This window comes from Peromyscus maniculatus, chromosome 12, assembly GCF_049852395.1.
Source record: "Peromyscus maniculatus bairdii isolate BWxNUB_F1_BW_parent chromosome 12, HU_Pman_BW_mat_3.1, whole genome shotgun sequence".
NCBI lineage: Eukaryota > Metazoa > Chordata > Mammalia > Rodentia > Cricetidae > Peromyscus > Peromyscus maniculatus.
Genome location: NC_134863.1, coordinates 9,201,728 through 9,222,944, shown reverse-complemented (window position 1 = coordinate 9,222,944; position 21,217 = coordinate 9,201,728). Strand labels below are relative to the sequence as shown.

Here is a 21,217-nt window from a genome sequence, read left to right as displayed (position 1 = left end):
TCCCAAGTGCTGTTATTACAGATATGTGCCTCCACTCCAGGCTTTGTTTGCTTTGAGGTGGGTTTTCATTGTGCAAGCCCAGCTGGCTGCATTCAGGATCCTCCTGCCTCCCCCTCCTAAGTGCAGTGTTGCAGATGTGCAGTTTCCTAAGTAGCACATACCAAGGAAGATTTGTATTGGTTCTCGCAACTGTCCTGAAAAGCTGATGTTTTGGCTCCATCCGTCTCTCTGTTAAGCTAGGTTCCAGTCTTGCGGTGTAAACCACCAGAGGAAAGATGTTTCTTTTCCCCGTGCATCCTGTCACACTCCTCTGGTGAAAGCCTTCATCCCTCCAGAGTCTCCAAGGGCTTGTGTGTTAGGACAGAGAGAGAGTAGGGTTGCCCTCGCCAGTTACAGCTTGCCAGGTTTCAGCTTTTTTAAATGGGGCGGGGGGGGGGGGGATATCTACTAAAAGTAAATTTCAAGCATAAGCAGAATAATATAACAAACCCCACATCCTGTCACCCAGCTTCAACAGTAATAAACGAACTCATGGCCAATTCTAGTGTGTAACTTAACCCAAGGTAGCCTATAAAATTTCTACAATTGCATCAGGATCCAGTTATGGTATCAGATCCCCTGCAGCTGGAGTTATAGGCGGGTCATGAGTTGCCTGACATGGGAGCTAAGACCTGAACTTGGGTCCTTTATAAGAGCAGTATGTGCTCTTAACTACCGTTTCTCTGGCCCCTGATTGGTTTGGTTATTTCCGTCCTTGAGTGTTTTGCCGGACCACATGCATGCAGTACTCTCTGATGCCAGAAGGGGGCATTGGATACTCTGAAACGGTGCAGTCATGTGGGTTCTAGGAAACAAACCCCAATCCTCTGAAAAAGCAAGTGCTAGTGAGCCCCAGGGATCTTGTCTCTGCTTGCCCAGCATGGGGATTACAGGTGTGTGAGAAACGGTGTTCCTCGCTTCATAATAAGGGTACTAGAGACTTAAAGCAAAGCAGTTTATTTTTTGACTTTGCAGAATCTGTCATCAGCCTGGGGAAGAGGCAGACATGGCTGCCTGGCCCTCTGATTTGGCACCAAACAGTGGTTTTTAGAGTTCCTGATCAAAAATAAATAGATAATAAAAATCCTGCCCTTCCCCCGCCCCCAGGCTGATATTCCAGAGAGTCACAGTCTCTCCCATTATCTTTTCTAGAAAAAAAAAAAAAAAAATCCCCCTCCTCCTGGGTTGGAGGTCCTTCCTCATTTCCTGTTATGTAGCTGACTAACTTCTCAGCCCTCAGGTAAACTGAAAGTGCCTAAGTAGCAGTTAATCTCTGCAAGCCAGGGAAAGCAGGCCGTCTTGCCTCCTGCTTACTGTGACTCTTCGGTGAGCACTGAGTACACCTTACACTGATATAGACCATAGGGACTTGTTTCTAACAGGTGACTTTTATTTGGATCAAACTCAGGTCCTCAGGCTTGCAGAGATGACACTTTGCTAAGTCTGTATTTACTGTAAACTGTTTATTAGATAGCTGGTTTTATAGCTGTGGGTGACGTTTTTTTTTTTCCTTCTGGGACAAGGTCTCTCTGTGTAGTCCTGGCTATCTTGGAACTCACTCTGTAGACCAGGCTGGGCTCGAACTCACGGAGATCCGCCTTTCTCTGCCTTTTGAGTGCTGGGGTTAAAGGTGTGAGCTACCACTGCCCAGCAACCTTGAATTCTTGGTCCTATCACGGCCTCCTGATGTTAGGGTTACAACAAGCCACCATGCCCAGTTTTATGAGGTACTGGGGGTCAAACACAAAGCTTCGGGCACAGTAGACACGTACTGTATCAACCAAGCTATCTCCTCGGGCATACTGATGGCTTTTTAAACTTTGAACACCGAGACTGCTGTCCATTGCGGAAAAGCTTAAGATGGGTGAGTGGGCAGTCCGGTGTAGTGGCACATGCTCTTAATTCCAGCACTTAGGTGACAGGCAGGAGGATCACGAGTTCTAGGTTAGCTTGGACTCTATAGGGAGACTGTCTTAAATAATACGGCTGTAATCTGAGCATATTAGGAACGATTTTCATGTTACTATGAAGCAGTAGTGTTATTTATGAACAAAGTCTACTTGAGCAAATCGAGGGGGTGGTCCTTTTACAGACCCCGAGATTCAGTTTTAGGGTGTGAGAAAATCTGCTTTCTATAGAGGGCTTCTTGTTGATGGTTTTCTGGCCGTGGGTGAGGTGGTGCCTTAGGGGGGTGGAAGCACGGAACAGTCTAATTCTCGATGACTCGGTTGAACACCTATGGAGTGAGAAGGAACTGCGCACAGGGGCGGGTAGACGGCTGGGCATCACCAAGCTGATTCACCTAACTGGACGACACGAAACCGACAGACTCCCGACTGAGCAGCGCTGAGCGCTGGCGTGAGTCAGCAAAACGCCGCGGCCTCCAGGCCTGGGGGACGCGCGGCGGGCGCCACGTGCCCGCGCGGAAGGCTCCGAGCTAGCAAAGCAGCCCACTTCCACGACAGCGGGGCTCCCCTCGCAGCGCCTCCTGGGCTCGTCGCCCTGATAAGCCTCGGGTGGACTCCGCCACACCCCTCGATCCCTTCTCCACTTCCCAGAAGGCGGTGAAAATCGGCACAGGTCGTGAAACAGGTACTGCGCAGGCGCACGGGCCGCCGTCCCTGGTGGACACGGCGGCGCTCGTGTGCAGTTCCCGTGGCCCCGCCCCCTGGGCTCACGCAGACCTCGGCTTTCTTACGTCATCGCCGCGCGTGCGCCTTGGGAGGGAGGGGGCGCGGTTTCAGGGGGGAAGGGCAGAGAGGCGGTCCTATGCCCGGGTCTCATCACGACTGCGCAGACGGGATTCCGGCCGAACATGGCGACTTGCGCCGATATCCTGCGGAGCGAGTTCCCAGAAATTGACGGGCAGGTCTTCGACTACGTGACCGGTGAGCGAAACGGAATTAACTGCCCGGGGAGGCCGAGATGGAGATCGTGGGGGAAGCCTGAGGGTGGACAGCGCAGCGGACTGCCACCCGGTCTCTCCTCTGCGTGACCTCGTATCTTGAGGGCCGGTGGGGTCTGGAGCCCCGAGTGGGCTGAGCAGACCCTGAAACTGCTTGTCTGTCTGTCCTACCCGGTGTCGTTCTTGTTCTGCGGTGCCCGGCCCAGGCGTCCTGCACAGCGGCAGCGCGGACTTCGAGTCTGTGGATGACCTAGTGGAAGCCGTGGGGGAACTATTGCAAGAAGTGTCCGGGGACAGCAAGGATGACGCGGGCATCAGGGCGGTCTGTCAGCGCATGTACAACACTCTACGCCTGTAGGTGCTAAGGGAGAGGAGTTGATGGGCAAAGGGAAGCGAATGGAGTACGAACGAGGGGGGAGGTCTGAAGCCTGTAAATCTTTTCTCTCGACTGACTGCTTTCTGTCCCTACCCACGCAGGGCTGAGCCACAGAACCAGGGAAACAGCCAGGTGCTGCTGGACGCCCCCATCCAGTTGTCAAAGATAATGGAAAACTACGGTGAGAGTGAGGGGAGACTGAACTAGCTGCCTTCTGCGTCCACCCCAGCCACCCGCTCCTTGCAGCCAGGACTCCCTCCATCTCTTCTACAACAGGGCTCGTAGGAACTTGTGATAGTTTGTGAACATAAAAGCTTGTGATGAGCAGGGCAGTGGTGGCACATGCCTTTAGTCCCAGCATTTGGGAGGCAGAGGCAGGCATGAGTTCAAGGCCAGCCTGGTCTACAGAGAGAGTTCCAAGACAGCTAGGGCTACACAGAGAAACCCTGTCTGGGGAAAAAAAAAAAAAAAAAAAAAAAAAAGCTTGTGATGAAGAGTATGATCGGAAGGTTCTCCAGGCTGTTGGCTGTAGTAGGAGGCACAGAGCCTTGGAGCTAACCATGCTTGGTTTTGCCGGGTTTGTGCTTTAACCAACAGCATAGTCTTGTCTTTAAGTGTGAGATCTTTTTCTTCCTTATTTCATGTTCAAGGCTGATAACCATCTATCCCAGTTCACAATACTGTCTTAAAACACTGTCCTTTGTTTTTTGTTTGTTTAGGGTTTTTTGTTATTGTTATTGTTGTTGTTTTGGTTTTTGGAGACAGGGTTTCTCTGTGTAGCTTTGTGCCTTTCCTGGAACTCACTTTGGAGACTAGGCTGGCCTCGAACTCACAGAGATCCGCCTGGCTCTGCCTCCCGAGTGCTGGGATTAAAGGCGTGCGCCACCGCCGCCCGGCTGTCCTTGGTTCTTGTTAGTCTTCCCTTCTCTTCCCTCACGGAGAAGGTGACTGCTTTTCTTATCACAGACTGTGACACCAGACTTCCAGGACCGCTAAAGAGGGAACAATCCTCGGTGAGGAGCAGAAGGGGGAGGGGCCGCGCGCCTGGCGGGTGTGAGCGTGGCGGGTGTGGGCGTTGACTGTCCACAGAGCGGGTATACCCTTGGGGGAGGTGTCTGATGCTCTTCCCGTGAATCTTTGGCTCTGTGTCATCGTGGGTGAGTGCTAAGGGTTTGAAGTGGTCCCCGCGTGCCTGTTTGAACCTGTACCCTCTTCTAAACTGCCGTGTTTGGAATTGGCGCAGACAGTGAATGCGAAGAAACTAGAGAAGGCTGAAGCTCGGCTGAAGGCCAAGCAGGAGAAGCGCTCGGAGAAGGAGACACTGAAGACCAGCGGCCCTCTGTGAGCTCAGCAAGAAGGACTCAGAAGCGGGGAGGTCAGGTTCTGGTATTGGAAGGCTGTCGGGAGTCCTAAAAACTGTCCCTTTCTCCTTTTCAAAGGGTCTTGGAGGAGGCGTCAGCTAGCCAGGCGGGCAGCAGGAAAGAGAGCCGGCTGGAATCGTCCGGCAAGAACAAGTCCTATGACGTGCGAATTGAGAACTTCGACGTGTCTTTTGGTGACAGGTGAGGGGATGGCCAGTGGCAGGATCTTTCCGATTAGGGGAGAATCTGGAGTTAGGAAGTGGTACCAAAACAGTGTTGAAGGTCCTTTGCACCTCTTTCTGGATCATTCTTCATCCCTTTCCTGCCACCCCTTCAGGGTACTGCTGGCCGGAGCGGATGTGAACTTGGCATGGGGCCGACGGTATGGGCTGGTGGGACGCAATGGTCTGGGGAAGACAACGTTGCTGAAGATGCTGGCCACCCGGAGCCTGCGGGTTCCGGCCCACATCTCCCTGCTGCACGTGGAGCAAGAGGTTGCCGGAGATGACACCCCCGCCCTGCAGAGTGTGCTGGAAAGCGACACCGTGCGGGAGGACCTGCTGCGGCAGGAACGGGAGCTCAGTGTCAAGATCGCTGCTGGCAGGTGAAGGCTCCAGGCTAGGGGTTGCGAGCAGTAGCTCTCTGGCCTGGTTGGTTGGTGTGGACTTGACCCAAGCCAGAGGTGTTTCTCTCACTTCAAGTGAGAGAAGGCCTGCAACAGGTTGGCCTGAGGTCAAGCCTTTACGGCATTTGCTCAGTTATGGGTGGTGGCCCCCCCCCCCCCCCCCCCCCCCCGGGCGCTGGTAGTCCTGGGTTGAATAAGAAAGCAGTCTGAGCAAGCCATGAGAAGCAAGCGAGTGAGCAGTGTTTCAGGGCTCTGCTTCAGCTCCTGCCTCCAGGTTCCTGCCTTGAGTTCCTGCCCTGACTTTCGTCAGTGATGGAGCGTGACCTGAGTTTTATCATGGCAATAGAAACCCGGACATTAAGACACTGTCTTTTATAGAGTGTCTCTGTAAATCGTGTGGCCTCCCTAGTAAGCAGCGGAGCTTGGGATTCGACCTGTGGAATTGTAAAGCCCTCATTCTTGCCAGTGACCTGCTTCCCAGTGGTGCAAGACTCTATCTTAGACTGTCTTTACACCAGCTGGTTGGGTCTTTTTCCTCCCCAGGGCAGAGGGCTCAGAAGCTGCACAGTTGGCAGAAGTCTATACCAAACTGGAGGAGATTGAGGCTGATAAGGCACCCGCCAGGTAAAGCTCCCATGTCCTCTCCCCTTTAGCTGCTCTCTCATTTGAACTGTTCCAACTGGATTCTTCTCATTTTCATTCCCAGAGCATCAGTCATTCTTGCGGGCCTTGGTTTTACTCCTAAAATGCAGCAGCAGCCTACCAAGTGAGTAAACTTGGCCGTTCTTGGCTTTGAACACTACTGGCCCTGGCCCTGGCCCTGGCCCTGTCTGTCCTGATGAACACCCACCCCTAATGTGAGTCTTTTGTCATTAGGGAGTTCTCAGGTGGCTGGAGGATGAGGTTGGCCTTAGCCCGGGCTCTGTTTGCCAGGTGAGTCTCCTGAGCCTGAGAATGTGTGGCTGGACCACAGTGGTCTCATAGGATAGCCTGACAAGTCTCTTACCATAATACTTCATCCGTGTGTTCTTTTTCATAGGCCAGATCTGCTGCTGCTAGATGGTGAGTGTGAATGAGCTACCCTGACTTTGGAGATAGACAAGGATGATAACATCCTTGTTTTCTACTTCTCCAGACCTCCATTCCCAAGTATGTGTTTCTTGCTTCCTCTCCAGAACCCACAAACATGCTGGATGTAAGGGCCATCCTGTGGTTGGAGAATTACCTGCAGGTAAGTTTAGGGAAGGCTTTACAGTGGGTCTGGAGAGAGTCTGCCTCCAAGACACCGGGGGCCAGTTACCCTTCCAAACAGCCTGTCGTCCTGTTATTCCTCAGACGTGGCCCTCCACAATCCTAGTTGTCTCTCATGACCGCAACTTCCTGAATGCCATTGCCACAGACATCATCCACCTGCACAGCCAGCGGCTGGACGGCTATCGAGGGGACTTTGAAACCTTCATCAAGAGCAAGCAGGAGCGGCTGCTCAGCCAACAGCGAGAGTATGAGGCCCAGCAGCAGTACCGCCAGCACATCCAGGTGGGGCGGGCCGGCTGGCGGGGGGGCGGGGGGGGGGGGGGCGGCAGGAGGAGGCCCAGCAGCAGTACCGCCAGCACATCCAGGTGGGGTGGGCGGGCCGGCGGGCGGGGGGGAGGGGGGGGGCAGGAGGAGGCCCAGCAGCAGTACTGCCAGCACATCCAGGTGGGGCGGGCCGGCTGGCGGGTGGGGGGGCAGGGGGAGGCAGGAGGAGGCCCCAGCCCGTGGGTGGGTGTCAGGGCTGGTGACAGAGAGCTGAAGAACGCCTCTTCTCCGTAGGTTTTCATAGACCGTTTTCGATACAATGCCAACAGAGCCTCTCAAGTGCAGAGTAAACTCAAGATGTTGGAGAAGCTGTGAGTACACACCCTTGTCCAGACACCAGCTCCTCTTCACGTCTTCCCTCCTCCTCTGAGATGCCTTTTGTCCTCCCTTTCCAGGTCTCCCCTCAGCTGGCTGCCAGCTTTCATTAAGCAGAATATTTTACACTAATCTCACCTAGGCAGCCACAAATTCAGAGAGTTATTGTCTGTCTCTATATATTTGCTTTGTCTAGCCTTTCTTTCTCCCCGCCCTGAAGATTGATCTAATGCCTGGAGCAGACCAAGTCTCGCCTGTGTCTAGCTTCTCTAATAGCTTGTTTTCTAGGGTCATCCATGTTGTAATGGGAACACTTTGTTTCCTTTTGTGGTGGCATAATGACTGTTTACAGTTTGTTCATTGAGTCAGCTGGTGGACTTAGGTTATTCCTAATTTGTTTTTAGGAATAATGAATGCTACTTTGAACTTTCTAGGGGATGTGAGAGATGGAGACCAGTCTTAATCTGTAAGGCTGATCGCCAGTTCACAATTCTCTTGCTGGCCTGCAATGAATATATATACACAAGTTTTTTGAATTATTTTTTCTTTTAAAGATTTATGTGTGTGAGTGTTTTGCCTGCATGTATGTGAAGGCACTGTGTGTGTGTGTGTGTGTGTGTGTGTGTGTGTGTGTGTGTGTGTGTGTGTGTGTGTGTGTGTGTGTCTGCCTGGTCAGGTGTCAGAAGTGGGAGGGGAGTCCCCTGGAACTGGAGTTAACTGATGACTGTAGGCAACTCTGTGGGTTTTAGAAACCAAACCCGGGTCCTCCGCAAGAGCAGTGAGTGCTCTTAACCTCCGAGCCGTCTCTCCAGCCCTGTGTTCAAGTTTGTTTGTTTGTGGGTTTTGTTTTTTGTTTTTTGTTTTGTTTTTTTGTTTTTTTGAGACAGGGTTTTTCTGTGTAGCATTGCATCTTTCCTGGAACTCACTCTGCAGACAACGCTGGCCTCAAACTCACAGAGATCCGCCTGCCTCTGCCTCCCGAGTGCTGGGATTAAAGGCGTGCACCATCACCGCCCCATGTTCAAGTTCTTAAGCAGACATTTATTTTGTTTTACTTAGGTACATATCTAGGTAATTTAACTTTTGAGGGTTTTTGCTGCTGTTGTTATTATTGTTCAAACAGTTTCACTGTACACAGCCCTGGCTGGCCTGGAACCGGCTTTGTAGACTAGGCTGGCTCTGAACTAACTAACTCACTCACTCTCTCTCTCTCTCTCTCTCTCTCTCTCTCTCTCTCTCTCTCTCTCTCTCTCTCACTCACACACACACACACACACACACACTTCGGCATGTCTATTGGCGTCATTCATGTTCAGCTCATGTTTGGGCAGTCATACTGTTGAGACTTTATGGCTGTACTTCCGACACTGCTAGGAAACAGTCTCAAGGCAAACTCCCTGCCTCTCTGGCTCTTAGAGTCTTTCCCTTCTTCCAAAAGTTCCCTGAGCCTTAGATGCTGGGGTGTTTTGTGGATGTATCCATAAGGACTATGTTCTACAAGTCTACATTTTGATTGGTTGTAGTTTTCTGTAATGGTCTCTGTCTGTTGCAAAGAGAAGTTTCCTTGAGGGGTGAGGCTAGACCCTGGAGAAGGACTTGGAAAGTCTGGCTGGGTAGGATAGTTGGATGCAGTGCAGAAAGATGGTTGCAGGTCCAGACCAGTCTTTTTGTTTTTAGTTTGAGACAGTCTCTCACTTTATAGCCCAGGCTAACCTTGAACTCCAGGTATGTTGCTTCCCACGAGCTGGAATCTCTTCCACTTTTGGCTTGCCAGACTCTGTTTTAAAGCAGGTGCATTATCTTCATACGCCTCCTCCAGGGTGTGGGAGCTGTCCTTGTCCCGTGTCTTTGCCAGTGCTTGTTCTTAACTTTGGCAGTCTCAGCCGCCCTAGCAGATGAAAAGCAACATCTCGTGGTTTTGATAAGCAGTTCCATGACTAATGAAACTGCTCATTGAAGGCTTAATCTTGAGGGGGGTTTTCTAGAAATTCTGGGAGAGAGAGTAAATTCATAAGGCTTACAACTCTGACATGGAAACACTTATCACTGTATTTTAAGGGTAAAAGCTCCCAAGACAGACTGGGAGCTGGGGCTGGGGCACAGACCTGTACTCTCAGAACTAGAAAAGGCTGAAAGCCAAGGACTTCATGTTCAAGGCTGGCTTAAGCAAGCTGGGGAGACCTTGCCTCACATGCACAGCATAAAGGAATAGCACATATTTAAGTTTTTAAAAAGCTGTTGAAAGATGGGGTTGGGTTTTGTTTTGTTTACTGGAGAACCATTCAGCCGGGAGAGGAATCATGGTAGAAATAAAATAAGAAATATATTAAATTAATATTTTTTAATTTTTTGTATGTATAAATTTTCTTTATTTTGTTGTTTGAAACTACATACACTCTCCGTGTATGTATATAGTCTTAGCTAGCCTGGAACATGCTACGTAAAACATGTGGGGCTCAAACTCAGATCTGCCTGCTTCTGCCTCCCAAGTGCTAAGATCAAAAACATGCACACTATACCCAATGTGTGTGTGTGTTTTAAATGGTTTTTTTGTTTGTTTGCTTGCTTGCTTGTTTGTTTATGTGCACTGGTATTTTGCCTGCATGGATGTTTGTGTGAGGGAGTCAGATCACTTGGAACTGGAGTTACAGACAGTTGTAAACTGCCATGTGGGTGCTGGAAATTGAACCCGGGTCCTCTGAAAGAACAGCCAGTGCTTTTAACCACTGAGCCGTCTCTCCAGCCCCAAGTTTGTTTTTTTGTTTGTTTGTTTGTTTTTTAAGCTGCAAAAAAGATGATTCTCTTTCTTAGAGATAGTGAACTAGAAGAACATATTGTAGCGTTAGCCAAGTGAAAGACGCACAGGTCTGTTTTCTCCAAGCACTTACTTGTGCAAGAGGAACAGATTTTCTTTAAGTTTTGTTAATTTTTGTCATTGTGTTGAGTCAGAGTCTCTCTACATAACACAAAATGTTTATGTAGGTTGGCTTGACCTCCTAAGTGGTAGGATTGTGGGTGTGTTACCACAGTCAACATAAAGTTGATTATTTGGCTGCTTTTATTAGTGTTATCATAAACGACATAATGTATTTTGATTGTACCCATTCCCATTGCTCTCTCTATTCCCCTCCCATCTCTCTCTCTTCCCAACTCGTTCCCTTCAGCTTTGATGTCTTTTCTGTCTTTTGGCAACCCTGTAAGTTTCTTTGGCTTGCTTACAGAGCACGGGTGAGGTGTCATTTCAGAAGCATAGGCACCTCACCTGTGGCTTCTCTCCCGCCCCCAGCACTGATTAACTGCCTGTAACTCCTCAGTGGTAGGACCTCATGAGCTCAGCCCCTCATGACAGGATGCTGAGGCCCGGTCTCGTGCAGATCTTGTGCAGGTCTTGTGCAGGTAATCGTAGCAGCCGTAGCTTGAGTGTCACGGCCATGTCACACCCAGAAGACTGTCCCTACGCTCCACCCGTCCCCCAGCTCCTATTTCTTCTTCTCTCTCTTCCTCCATGGCTGAGCACCCACCAGTCTCTGTTCCTCAGCACTTTGACCAGTTCTGAGTCTCTGCAGTTAGTGCTTTTCAGACCGTGGCTGACTAACCTGCGGGGATAGGCATCGTCATTATAAGGCAATCGGATGGGCACATCGTGATGATTTAACAAAGAGCTGTAGCTTCCACGCCAGGGCTTGTGTCCTCCCTGGCCACAGGTTTGATCTGGTTTGCAGCACAGATGCAGATTCGTCCTGTAGAGCAGGCCTCAGCTCCCGTCAGAAGGCCCTTGGTTAGCCCACAGCAGACTTGCCAGCGGGCACACTTGGTGGCCAGTCAGTGGTGTGGCACCCGGTTCCATGGCGAAGGAGGACTGCTGATGGTAGTTCTCTCCCCGCAGCCGGCCTGGGACCTCCCAGCACTGCGGGCTTGGCTGGCCAGCGGGGCAGAAACTTCACCTCTGTTGTCTTGATTCCTCTGTGCTGTAACCACGTGTTTCTGCATAGGGGAGTTCTTTACTCCTGAGTCGTCATGGCCTTGATACTGATGCTTACAGTTAGGATAACCGTGTGTGTGTATATGTGTGTGTGTGTGTGTGTGTGTGTGTGTGTGTGTGTGTGTGTGTGTGTGTGTGTGTCTCCTGACCACCTTGTTCTGGTGAGCAGATAACTATTGCCTGTATTGTTTTGGGTCTTCAAAGGCCTTCCTGATAGCTGCTTGTAGGGAGGAATACCAGCCCTGGCCCAGGGACTTTCTTAATAACCTGTGGCTTCTTGGAGCAGCTGTAGCCACACACACAGGATACTTCTGTTTAAACTTTTTTGGTTTTTAATTAGCTTATAAAGTAGTATCAGGTCTCCTTGTGGCTTTTCCGTACATTGTTAGTGTTTGTTGACCCTCCCTCATCTCCCTGTCTCCCTTCCCTGCTTCCACCTCTCCACCCCCGCTGATCTCCTTTCCACCTCCCTGTCTTGTTAAATAACCCTTTCCCATCTCTCCTCCCAGACCTGAGCTGAAGCCAGTGGACAAGGAATCGGAGGTGGTGATGAAGTGAGTGCTGAGCCGGGGAGCTGATGGGGAACCTCTGTCTCTGGCTGCCTCCATACTCCACACTTGCACCTCCTGCAGGTTCCCGGATGGGTTTGAGAAGTTCTCACCACCGATTCTGCAGCTAGATGAGGTGGATTTCTACTATGACCCTGAACACATCATCTTCAGTCGCCTGTCCGTCTCTGCTGACCTCGAGTCTCGAATCTGCGTGGTATGGTTGCTCTTCTGTTCTGTGTATAGAGAGAAATGGGTGGGGCCTGGGCATTAAGCTTACACTGTGGTGTCTGTCCTCTGTAGTCTCACAGAGTACCGCCGAGGTGGCATTTTTGAATATATAGAACAGTCATTTACTTTACTGTTTTTGGTTCTGGATTGTGTCAGTCATGGGACACTAAAGTAAGAACACAGGATACAGGTCAGGGTTTAGAGTGTGCTGTTCTATAGCTTGGTTTAGGTTAGGAAGTTTCCTTTTTCTCAGAAGGGAGGTAAAGGCTAGGGAAATAGCCCAGCAAGTAGGAAGCGCTTTCTGCCCAAATGTGAAGGCCAGAGTTCAGTCCCCAGAACTCACTCTACGGTTGAGTGCTCATGGCAGCCCTCATAATCCCTGTGTGCAAGGGGCAGAGACGGAATCACCAGAGCAAGATGGCTAGCCGGCTAGTGCAACTTGGGTTCTAGAAAAGGCTGAGGAAGACATCTGATGCTGCCGTGGGCCTCCACATGCACACATTTGTGCCCAGACGTACCCATACATGGGGACACACTACTCCTGGTTACTGGGGGGAGGTACCCTCACTCCTTGGCAAGTACTCAAGTTTCAGTTCCCTATGTGCTACTTCCTCAGAGTTCTGGGTGTAGGCCGGGACTACCCAGGGCCTCTCACTCCTTCCCTCTGTGCCCCGCACATGTCCACTCACTGAGCATGCCTGTGCTTCCCACAGGTTGGGGAGAACGGAGCTGGGAAGTCCACTATGCTGAAGCTGCTCATGGGGGACCTGGCCCCTGTCCGAGGTATCAGGCATGCCCACAGGTAAGGGACGCTCCTGCCCACACACACCGTGAACTGCATGCACTCTCAACACACAGTCAGCTACCTTTACCACTGCACAGCGGTGCCTTCTCTTTTCATTTTGCTTCCAGGAATCTGAAGATAGGCTATTTCAGCCAGCACCACGTGGAGCAGTTGGACCTGAATGTCAGTGCTGTGGAGCTCCTGGCTCGAAAGTTCCCTGGTACGTTAGGGTAGGGCAGGCAGCCCCGGGTGTTTAGGCCGACCCGGGTACCTAGGCCTGCCGTGGGCCAGTATAAGCAGCTTGCCCACGTCTAGGTATGAGAACATGGCACTGAGAAGGAGAACCTCGGGAGTAGTGAAGGCGTGGGGCCAGAGCCCATCTGATGTGGGGCCTTTTCCAGGGCGACCTGAAGAGGAATATCGACACCAGTTGGGCCGGTACGGCATCTCTGGAGAGCTGGCCATGCGCCCTGTTGCGAGCTTATCTGGGGGCCAGAAGAGCCGGGTAGCCTTTGCTCAGATGACCATGCCTTGGTGAGGCTTATTTTCTTGGGTTCTTACTTCTCATTCCCCCTTCTTGCCCAGTACAAAATGATTCTCAAATCTTGGTGTCCTAAGAGTCTATTTTCTCCCGTCTTGTAACTTGTGTGGTCTTCCTTCTAGCCCCAACTTCTACATTCTGGATGAGCCCACAAACCACCTGGACATGGAGACAATTGAGGCTTTGGGCCATGCTCTTAACAACTTCAGGGTGAGCGTGCCCTAGCCTGCCTCTTCTTCCCTAGGTCTCAGCACCCTCACTATCTATTCCCTTGAACACTTCTCTTCTGTCTTGCAGGGTGGCGTAATTCTGGTTTCCCATGATGAGCGCTTCATCCGACTGGTGTGCCAGGAGCTGTGGGTGTGTGAGAAAGGCAGTGTGACCCGGGTTGAGGGAGGATTTGACCAGTACCGCGCCCTCCTCCAAGAACAGTTCCGTCGGGAAGGCTTCCTCTAGAGCGCCCGGCCGGTTAAGGACTGTGCCTAGGACATGGACTGGTCTTGAAAGACCTGAGCTGCCGTGTAGACAACCAACTCCAGACTTAGGACTTCCCTGCTTGGGGACAGCCTTATTCCCAAATTTCTCTTTTCCTTCCAACTGGAGCATCCTCTACACAATGTGGGGAGACCTACCCAAGGGCCTGTGAAGACAGTCCTGATGGAAAAGGATGAGGGGAGCCATCTGGGGTTACAAGTACCATACTGCCCAGCTTGACAGGGCCCCGCGTGGCTGCTATGTAAATTAAATATCCTGTACCTCTTGCCTCATCTCTGCTCCTTTGTGGGCAGGGCTTGCCATGGTTTTTCTGCTGTGGTTCTGGGCTCTCTGACTGGTGTTTTCCTGTGATGTAATGTCAGTCACACAGACAGGAACAGCAGTGCCAGCCTCCCTCTCGTTGGGAGATGTCGTCGTCGTCGTCGTCTGCCCCTTGGGTAGGCTTGAGCTGGAGGAACGCAAAGCAGTGTTGTGGGATCACTAGTGCTCATACCCTAGCCTAGACTTAGCCTCAGCTGGCAGCGAGCGTCTCGGGCCCTGCGGTCTCAACCCCTGCTGCTTGGGCATTTGCCCTGGTCTGGAATCGGGCCTCGTACATGGCTCACCAACTGCTTTCTCCAGGGGCTCTGGCCAGCCTCCAGTTCTCTAGTCCATAGGACTCAAGAGAAACTATTGTTGTTCCCAGTTTGCATTAGCGGTTTAATGCTCTGGTTTTTTCCTCTACCCATGTAAAAGCAGCCTGGGAAGCAGGGGATTGTCTAAGTGAAAGGAACAGGACACTCCTTCTTTTCAAATAAAGCAGACTTTAGAGAGGAAGACGTGCAGTGGCGTGTGCATGTACTCCTACCCTGGGGCCTGAAGCTGGAGGACCACTTGGTTTGATTTAAGAGACCAGCCTGACCTGGGAGACCCATCTCTTCATAAAAGAGGGAAGAGAAGTGTTCAGCAGGAGTCTGGCTTTTACGTCACTTCTCAAGGACTTGAATGCTATAGTTAAGCACTAGGTAGACATTACAATGGAGTCAACAGGGGAACTTGTCTTAGCCTACTAGAAATTGTGGTCATGAGTCTCAACCCGAGAATCTTGACCAGTGTGCTGAATGTTGTAGTCTAGGTAGTTTGGAAAGAACCTGTGGGGTAAGGGAGAATGTGTGAGCTAGCCTTGTATTGTGACAGAGTTCTTTACTAAACCCCTAAAACAAGGAAAGGTTTATTCAGCCCACGAGCACTTGGATGTGGTGTCTGTAGTGGACAGAACGCAGTGCGGGGCATGTGCTGGTACAGTAGGCCAGGGTAGCCATCTCACTCCTGGAGTACGCCCCAAGGACACACTCCCTCCTAAGAGTGCGCAGGACCCTGAAAGCCACGGCTCTGAGCGTTAGGCATTGGGGCAGACCTCCGGCACATGAGCCTTTGCGTGACATCCCAGCTCCAGAAGGCTCCAGTGACCCCAGAGCTGGTGCTGATGGACTGATGAGGCCTGTCCACCCCTCAGCTTCCCTCCCTCGGGTCACACGTATTCCCCGTAGACATCCCTGTGCTGGGCTGTGGGCACCTCAGCAGCGATGGAAGCTTCTTCAGACAGTTCTCTTCCACCCTGAAGCCCACAGATCAGTACTGGGGAACCGTAGGCCCCGAGCCTGTCAGGCTTCCAGGCTCAGCCCCGAACCCCTCCCAGTTTGTAAGCCCCCCAGGAGTCATGCAAGTGCTTAAGGCCCCTGGAGAGCATCGAGCACCAAGAGCGCTGGAACTGAAGGAGGTGTGAGGAAAGGCTCAGCACTTGCTGGTGTCAGGGGACGGAGCCACAGTGGAGCCAGGGTAAAGCAAACCACCCGACCGCCGGGCTTTTGTGCCGCTCGTAAGGGACCGGCCACCACACGGTGTAAAAGCATTCCGAAAGGGTTTGCTGGGTGCCCACACTGACTGGAAGGACAGGAAAAAGAAGACACTTCTGTAACTCATCATGGCCCCGTCTGGGCTTAAAGAAAGGCTGCGGGCACCCAGGCTCTCTTGACGGTGCGCTGGAGCCTATGGGGAGGCACTAGGTGCTGACTACAATTCCGTGAACTGTGAAGAGCCCCGATGTACAGGGAGGCAAGCCTACTCAGCCTGCAAGGACGGCAGTAGCGAGAAGGTGGTGGCCCAGAGGCCCGGGAAGGTGGCAGTGGCAGCCAACCCACCCTGTTTCAGGAAACACAAGAGGGAAGGAGCCCCACACTGGAGTGCCCTCCATCGCAGCAGCCACCCGCTGCACCGGCTGCACCGGCTGGGAGTAGTCTCTGGAGCTGCGTATCCTGGAGCTGTTCTGCCGACATCGGCCTTTGAGCTGACCAGGGTATGGTGGTATTGTGTTCACCAAAATATTGTGTACCTTAATAAACTTACCTGGGGTCAGAGAACAGACAAGCCACTAGTTAGTCAGTGATAGCACACGCCTTTAATCCTAGCATTCCAGAGATAGAAATCCCTCTGGATCTCTGTGAGTTCAAGGCCACATTGGAAATAGCCAAGCATGGTGACACACACCTTTAATCCCAGAAAGCCAGCCTTTAATCCCAGGGAGTGGTGGTAGAAAGTAGAAAGATATATAAGGCGTGAGGACCAGAAACTAGAGGCTTTTTGGCTGGTTAAGCATTTGGCTGGATAAGCATTCAGGCTTTGGAGCAACACAGTTCAGCTGAGATTCATTCTGGATGAGGACTCAGAGGCCTCCAGTCTGAGGAAACAGGACCAGCTAAGGAATTGGCAAGGTGAGATAGCTGTGGCTTATTCTGTCTCTCTGATCTACCAGCATGGACCCCAATAACTCGCCTCTGGCTTGATTTTATTAATAAGAACTTTTAAGATTCATGCTACACCAGGGCCCAGTCTTCACTAGAGTCCCGGGCTCCTTGCCTCTCTCAGCCTGACCAGGACTCACCAGCACCCCTTGAGTAACTTGCCTGGCCCTCAGGAAGCCATGGGTCCCTCAGCAGAGGTCTCACAAGGCACTTAGACCAGTCCACAAGCTGTTCACTCCCATGTGCTGTTACTGTCTTGAGGTCTAGTAGACACTTTGCTAAGTTCCCTCTGGCTAGCTCTGCACTGGGCTTGAGCATGCAGAATGGATGCCGACGCCAGTAGGAGATGCTTGCAAAGTGGGCCCAGGCTGTGAACAAATTCCACCTCCCTCGTAGGAGGCCTTGAAGCTGGAGTGATGGACAGGTCTGGAGGCTGTTCCCCAGTTCAGCTAGTTACTTTCCTTTCCCGTTGTGAGTCTTAGCTTTCATTAAGACTGTAGTAGCACTCCTGATTCCCAGCGCTTGGGGAGGCAGAGGCAGGTAGGTCTCTGAGGTGTGGGCCAGCAACATGGTCTGCATAGTGAGTTTCAGGACAGGTGGGTGCATACAGAGACCCTGTCTCAAAAAAAAAAAAAAAAAAAAAAAAAAAGGCTAGTTCCGGAGTGGGTGAGATCGCTTAGTGGCACTCGCCATGAATTTAAAGACTTGAGTTTAATCCCCAGACCCAAACAGCAGGAGGAAGATTCCCATACGTTGTCCCCTGGCCTGACCTGCATGCATGTGCTGTGATACACAGGCACACAGACCATGCTTTTAAAAAGCTAGATGTGGTGTAAGCCTTAATCCCAGCACTCAGGAGGCAGGGGTAGACAGATCTCAACAACTTTGAGGCCAGCCTGAGCTACATAGTAATAGCCTGCCTCTACCTCCCAAGTGCTGGGATTAAAGGTGTGTGCCACCACTGCCCGGCTGCCTTGTTGATTTTTAGTGAGTTATTGCTTGTGCTGCTATGTGGCTGGAAAAACCATTGCATTTAGTCAGAATTCCTCAGTCAAAATGAACACCTTCACTTCATGTTGTTGGGCCCAGAAAGAACCTCTTCTTGGATTTGTCTCCACTGTAAAGATGTTTTTTTCTAATGCTGCACACTCATGCACAGACCCACACACACACATCTAGTTCTTTCTGGATGCTCTGTACTACACCTACACCAACACTTGTAGAAGGCCCACATTTCATTTTCATCCCCTCCTCTTCCCGTGTGCTCCTCCTCCTCCTCCTCCTCCTCCTCTTCTCCTAGGTTGGTGACCCTCGGTCCCTGGAGAAGTCTGGGTGTCTGTTCTTGTGTAGCACCATGCCAGGGAAGCCATTGTCTTGTTTTATTAAGATAGGACCTAGCTGAGGCTGCCCTTGGTCTTGTGGACAGTCCCCTGTGCTGCCTCTCCAGTGCTGGGATTATGGGCACCACCACCACCACCTGGCTGTCAGCTGAATTTCCAATGATAAACTGTGTCACTGTAGCTCACTCTGGCAATAATAACTTAGGAAAAGGAGCCTACCTTTGTGCTCAGCTCCTTTTCTCCACATTTAGAGTGTGTCTTCCCACCTCAGGTAGCCTGGCCTGGAAACTGCCCACAGAAGCTGGAGATGTGCAGAGCTCTTGCAGGGGACCTGAGCTCTGTTCCCAGCACCCATGTTAGACAGCTCAAAACTGCCTGAGTCCAGATCCTAAACACAGGTCTCACACACACAAACATATACACATAATATACACATAATTTTATTTTATTTTTTTTTAAATTCCCTTCTGGGCTAGAGAGATGGCTCAGCAGTTAAGAGCACTGGCTGTTCTTCCAGAGGTCCTGAGTTCAATTCCCAGCAACCACATGGTGGCTCACAGCCATCTATAATGAGATCTGGTGCCCTCTTCTGTCATGCAGGCAGACATGCAGGCAGAACACTGTATACATAATAAATAAATCTTTAAAAAAAAAAAAAGAAAGAAAGAAAGAAAAAGAAATTCCCTTCTAAGAAATACCAGAGGCTTATCTCTTAGGTGACTGTAGATCCTATCAAGTTCATGATATTAACATTGATGGTCTCCAACAGCCTTAAGTAATCACAATTGCCTACCCAGCTTATTTGACATGAACTCCAAGAAAAGAAATGGGTTTTGCTTTTTGGGGGGTGCTGGGGGTTTGTTTTTGTTTTGTTTTGCTAGGATTAAAGGCGTGTATCACCACACCACCCAGCAAAGAAATGTTCGGCTTGGCACGGATGCTTTCAGTGATTCTATAGGGCTGTCTTCCTGCTTACTCAGACCAGGGCTGATGTGTCAGAGGAGAAATTTGAGGTGACTGTTTCTCCACCCAGGCTGCCTCTCAGAATAGGCCACTTAATCATGATGGAGTGTAGGTATTAGGGCCCTCTACTTCAGTGTGGCTGTGACTTGGGACATCCGGGTGCTGAGGAAAAGGCCGTCCATCTGATTGGACATTTCCTAAGTGTTCATGCTAGAGACTCATCCTTCCCTTCTGTAAAACTGGTCTGCCAGGGGCTGCAGATAGAGTCCAGTGGCTAGATACCTGCCTAGCAAGCTCAAGGCCCTGATTCAGTCCACAAAGAGGAGGGGGTAGGTATGTCAATCCCCTGTCTTTTCTGACTGATTTTTGTTATAAAGCTGTGAAAAGTAAAGCTCAGAGATGTCTCCTCATGTGACAACTCCCACAGCCCTGATGGTCCCTTGACTGTTCATCAGTGTACTTCATTTACCAGTTCACTGGGCCTGGGCCTAAGGAATAGCACTGACTCACATGCTGTTCTTGTCCTCAAAGGTCGTTGTCCCGACAAAGAGAAAGGTGAGAGGCACACCTGCAGGAGCAAGGTGAGGTCTTGAGTGTGCCCCATCACCACCACATACCCCAACCCTGCCCCTCCCAGTCTTCCTGATAAGCTCCTGAGCCAGCAGCCTATGATGCCCTTCCACGACCCTCTGCCCTGCTAAATCGAGTATCCCAGCAAAACGGAAGCTGGTGTTGATTAGACATTGTTAATGCCTTGTCTGGGTGAGTATCTGTGGTGGTGCAGGAGTGATGTCTGCAGGTAATGTACACTAAAATATTCTAGGAAGTTCAAATGGTTTCAAGAAATAAGTTCTCTGTTCTGCACCAAAAAGAAATTCCTCCTAACTGTCACAGGTTCCAACCAAGGCAGCAGCAGTCTCCCAGCCACAGCAGCCATCTCAGAGCTGGGCTCCAGAGGGGGGAGGATTCACGTGGGCACAGGTAGAACAAACAGTTGAGCATTTATTTTTAGCAGTCAAGAAAAAGAGAGAGATTGCACCCTCCTGAGAGAGGGCAGTGCAGGGTCGCCTGGGCTGTTGGCCTCCTGGGACTGCTCCCCTGGAGTCCTTACCCACAATGCAGTCTGTTACAGTTGGGTGCATAAAGGGGTGACTACTCAGAAAGTGGAGAGGCTTACTCCAAGGGAAAGGGAAGGCTGCCTGCTCCTCAAAGAGGCGCTTCTCTCCTTGGGAGCTAGCCACAGCCTGCCTGAGACTGGCTTTGTTATTTTTCTCAGCGCACTGTCCAACGTCTTATATAACTAACTTGGGTATCTCATATTGCCTAATTTTCTGAAGTCTTCATGTATGTGTGTGTGTGTGTGCGTGTGGGCGTGCACATACATGCAGAAAACAGAGCAGGACATTAGATGTTTTCCTTTGTCTCTCTCCACCTTATAGCCTTGAGGAGAGACTCTCATTGAGGCCGAAGCTCCCCACTTGCTGGCTGGCCAGTGAGCTCTTGAGATCCTCCTGTCTTCACCCCCAAAGCTTCAGTTACAGGCATATACAACCGTGCCTGACTTTTTATGTAGGTGTTGGGATTCAAACTCAGGTCCTCATTGCTGCATAGCAAGTGCTCTGATACACTGAGCCAGGCTTCATCAATCCTAAAGTGCATTTAAATACATAAGGATCAGAACAAGTTGTATGCTTAGACAAAGTTACATCCGGTCGTCTATATGTATCTGTCTTAGTTACTTTTCCATTGCCGTAAAGAGACACTGTGACCAAGGCAACTTAGAAAAGAAAACACTTGTTGTAGCTCATGATTGCAGAGGGTTAGAGTCCGTGGCCATCATGGTAGGGAGCAGTAGCTGAGATCTACATCCTCATCCAAAAGTAGGAGGCAGAGAGACCTATCGGAATGGCACCAGGTCTTTTGAAATCTTGAAGCCAACCCCCAGTAACACACCCCACCTCCGTCCAGCGAGGCCATACCTAATCCATCCCTGTTCCACCAACTGGGGACCAAGTATTCAAACATATGAGTCCATGCGGGGCATTGTCATTCAAACATTTCACTCCCTGGCTCCCATAGGCTTGTGGCCATATCACAATGCAAAATGCATTTAATCCCAGTTCAAACATCCCCTATGGTCTTAACACTGTTTATTAAGAGTCCAAGTTCAGTGGTGTGTCATTCCCCACCCCACATGGCACCTCCTGCAGTAGGCTGTGTCGGATGAAGTTGAATATCTCCTTCCCAGCCACCTACTGTCAGGAATTCACTGAAGGGGACAATGAATGCATGCTTGCAAGTTCTATATTCTTCTGTGAGAAGCTCATGGCCACAGATGTAGCTGCTGATGCTCT

The 21,217-nt window shown here is 50.8% G+C and overlaps 1 protein-coding gene across 2 annotated transcripts; it reads left to right on the top strand.

The window, feature by feature from the left end:
* Positions 1–1,812: 1,812 nt before the first annotated feature.
* Positions 1,813–14,596, top strand: Abcf3 (ATP binding cassette subfamily F member 3). 2 transcript variants are annotated; one of them, XM_006987761.4, is made up of 22 exons: positions 1,813–1,903; positions 2,368–2,927; positions 3,151–3,298; positions 3,422–3,501; positions 4,287–4,333; positions 4,564–4,661; positions 4,760–4,882; positions 5,019–5,285; positions 5,850–5,930; positions 6,013–6,072; positions 6,183–6,239; positions 6,346–6,368; positions 6,482–6,537; positions 6,642–6,842; positions 7,119–7,195; positions 11,691–11,735; positions 11,814–11,946; positions 12,674–12,762; positions 12,873–12,964; positions 13,146–13,278; positions 13,408–13,495; positions 13,583–14,596. In XM_006987761.4, exons 2-22 carry the CDS (start codon positions 2,855–2,857, stop codon positions 13,739–13,741), a joined length of 2,130 nt encoding a protein of 709 aa, XP_006987823.1. In that variant the 5' UTR covers positions 1,813–1,903; positions 2,368–2,854; the 3' UTR covers positions 13,742–14,596. The 2 variants fall into 2 exon arrangements, with proteins under 2 accessions (XP_006987823.1, XP_042115005.1); XM_042259071.2 differs by lacking the exon at positions 1,813–1,903 and having other exon boundaries at positions 2,774–2,927; positions 3,151–3,302.
* The last annotated feature ends 6,621 nt before the right edge of the window (positions 14,597–21,217 follow it).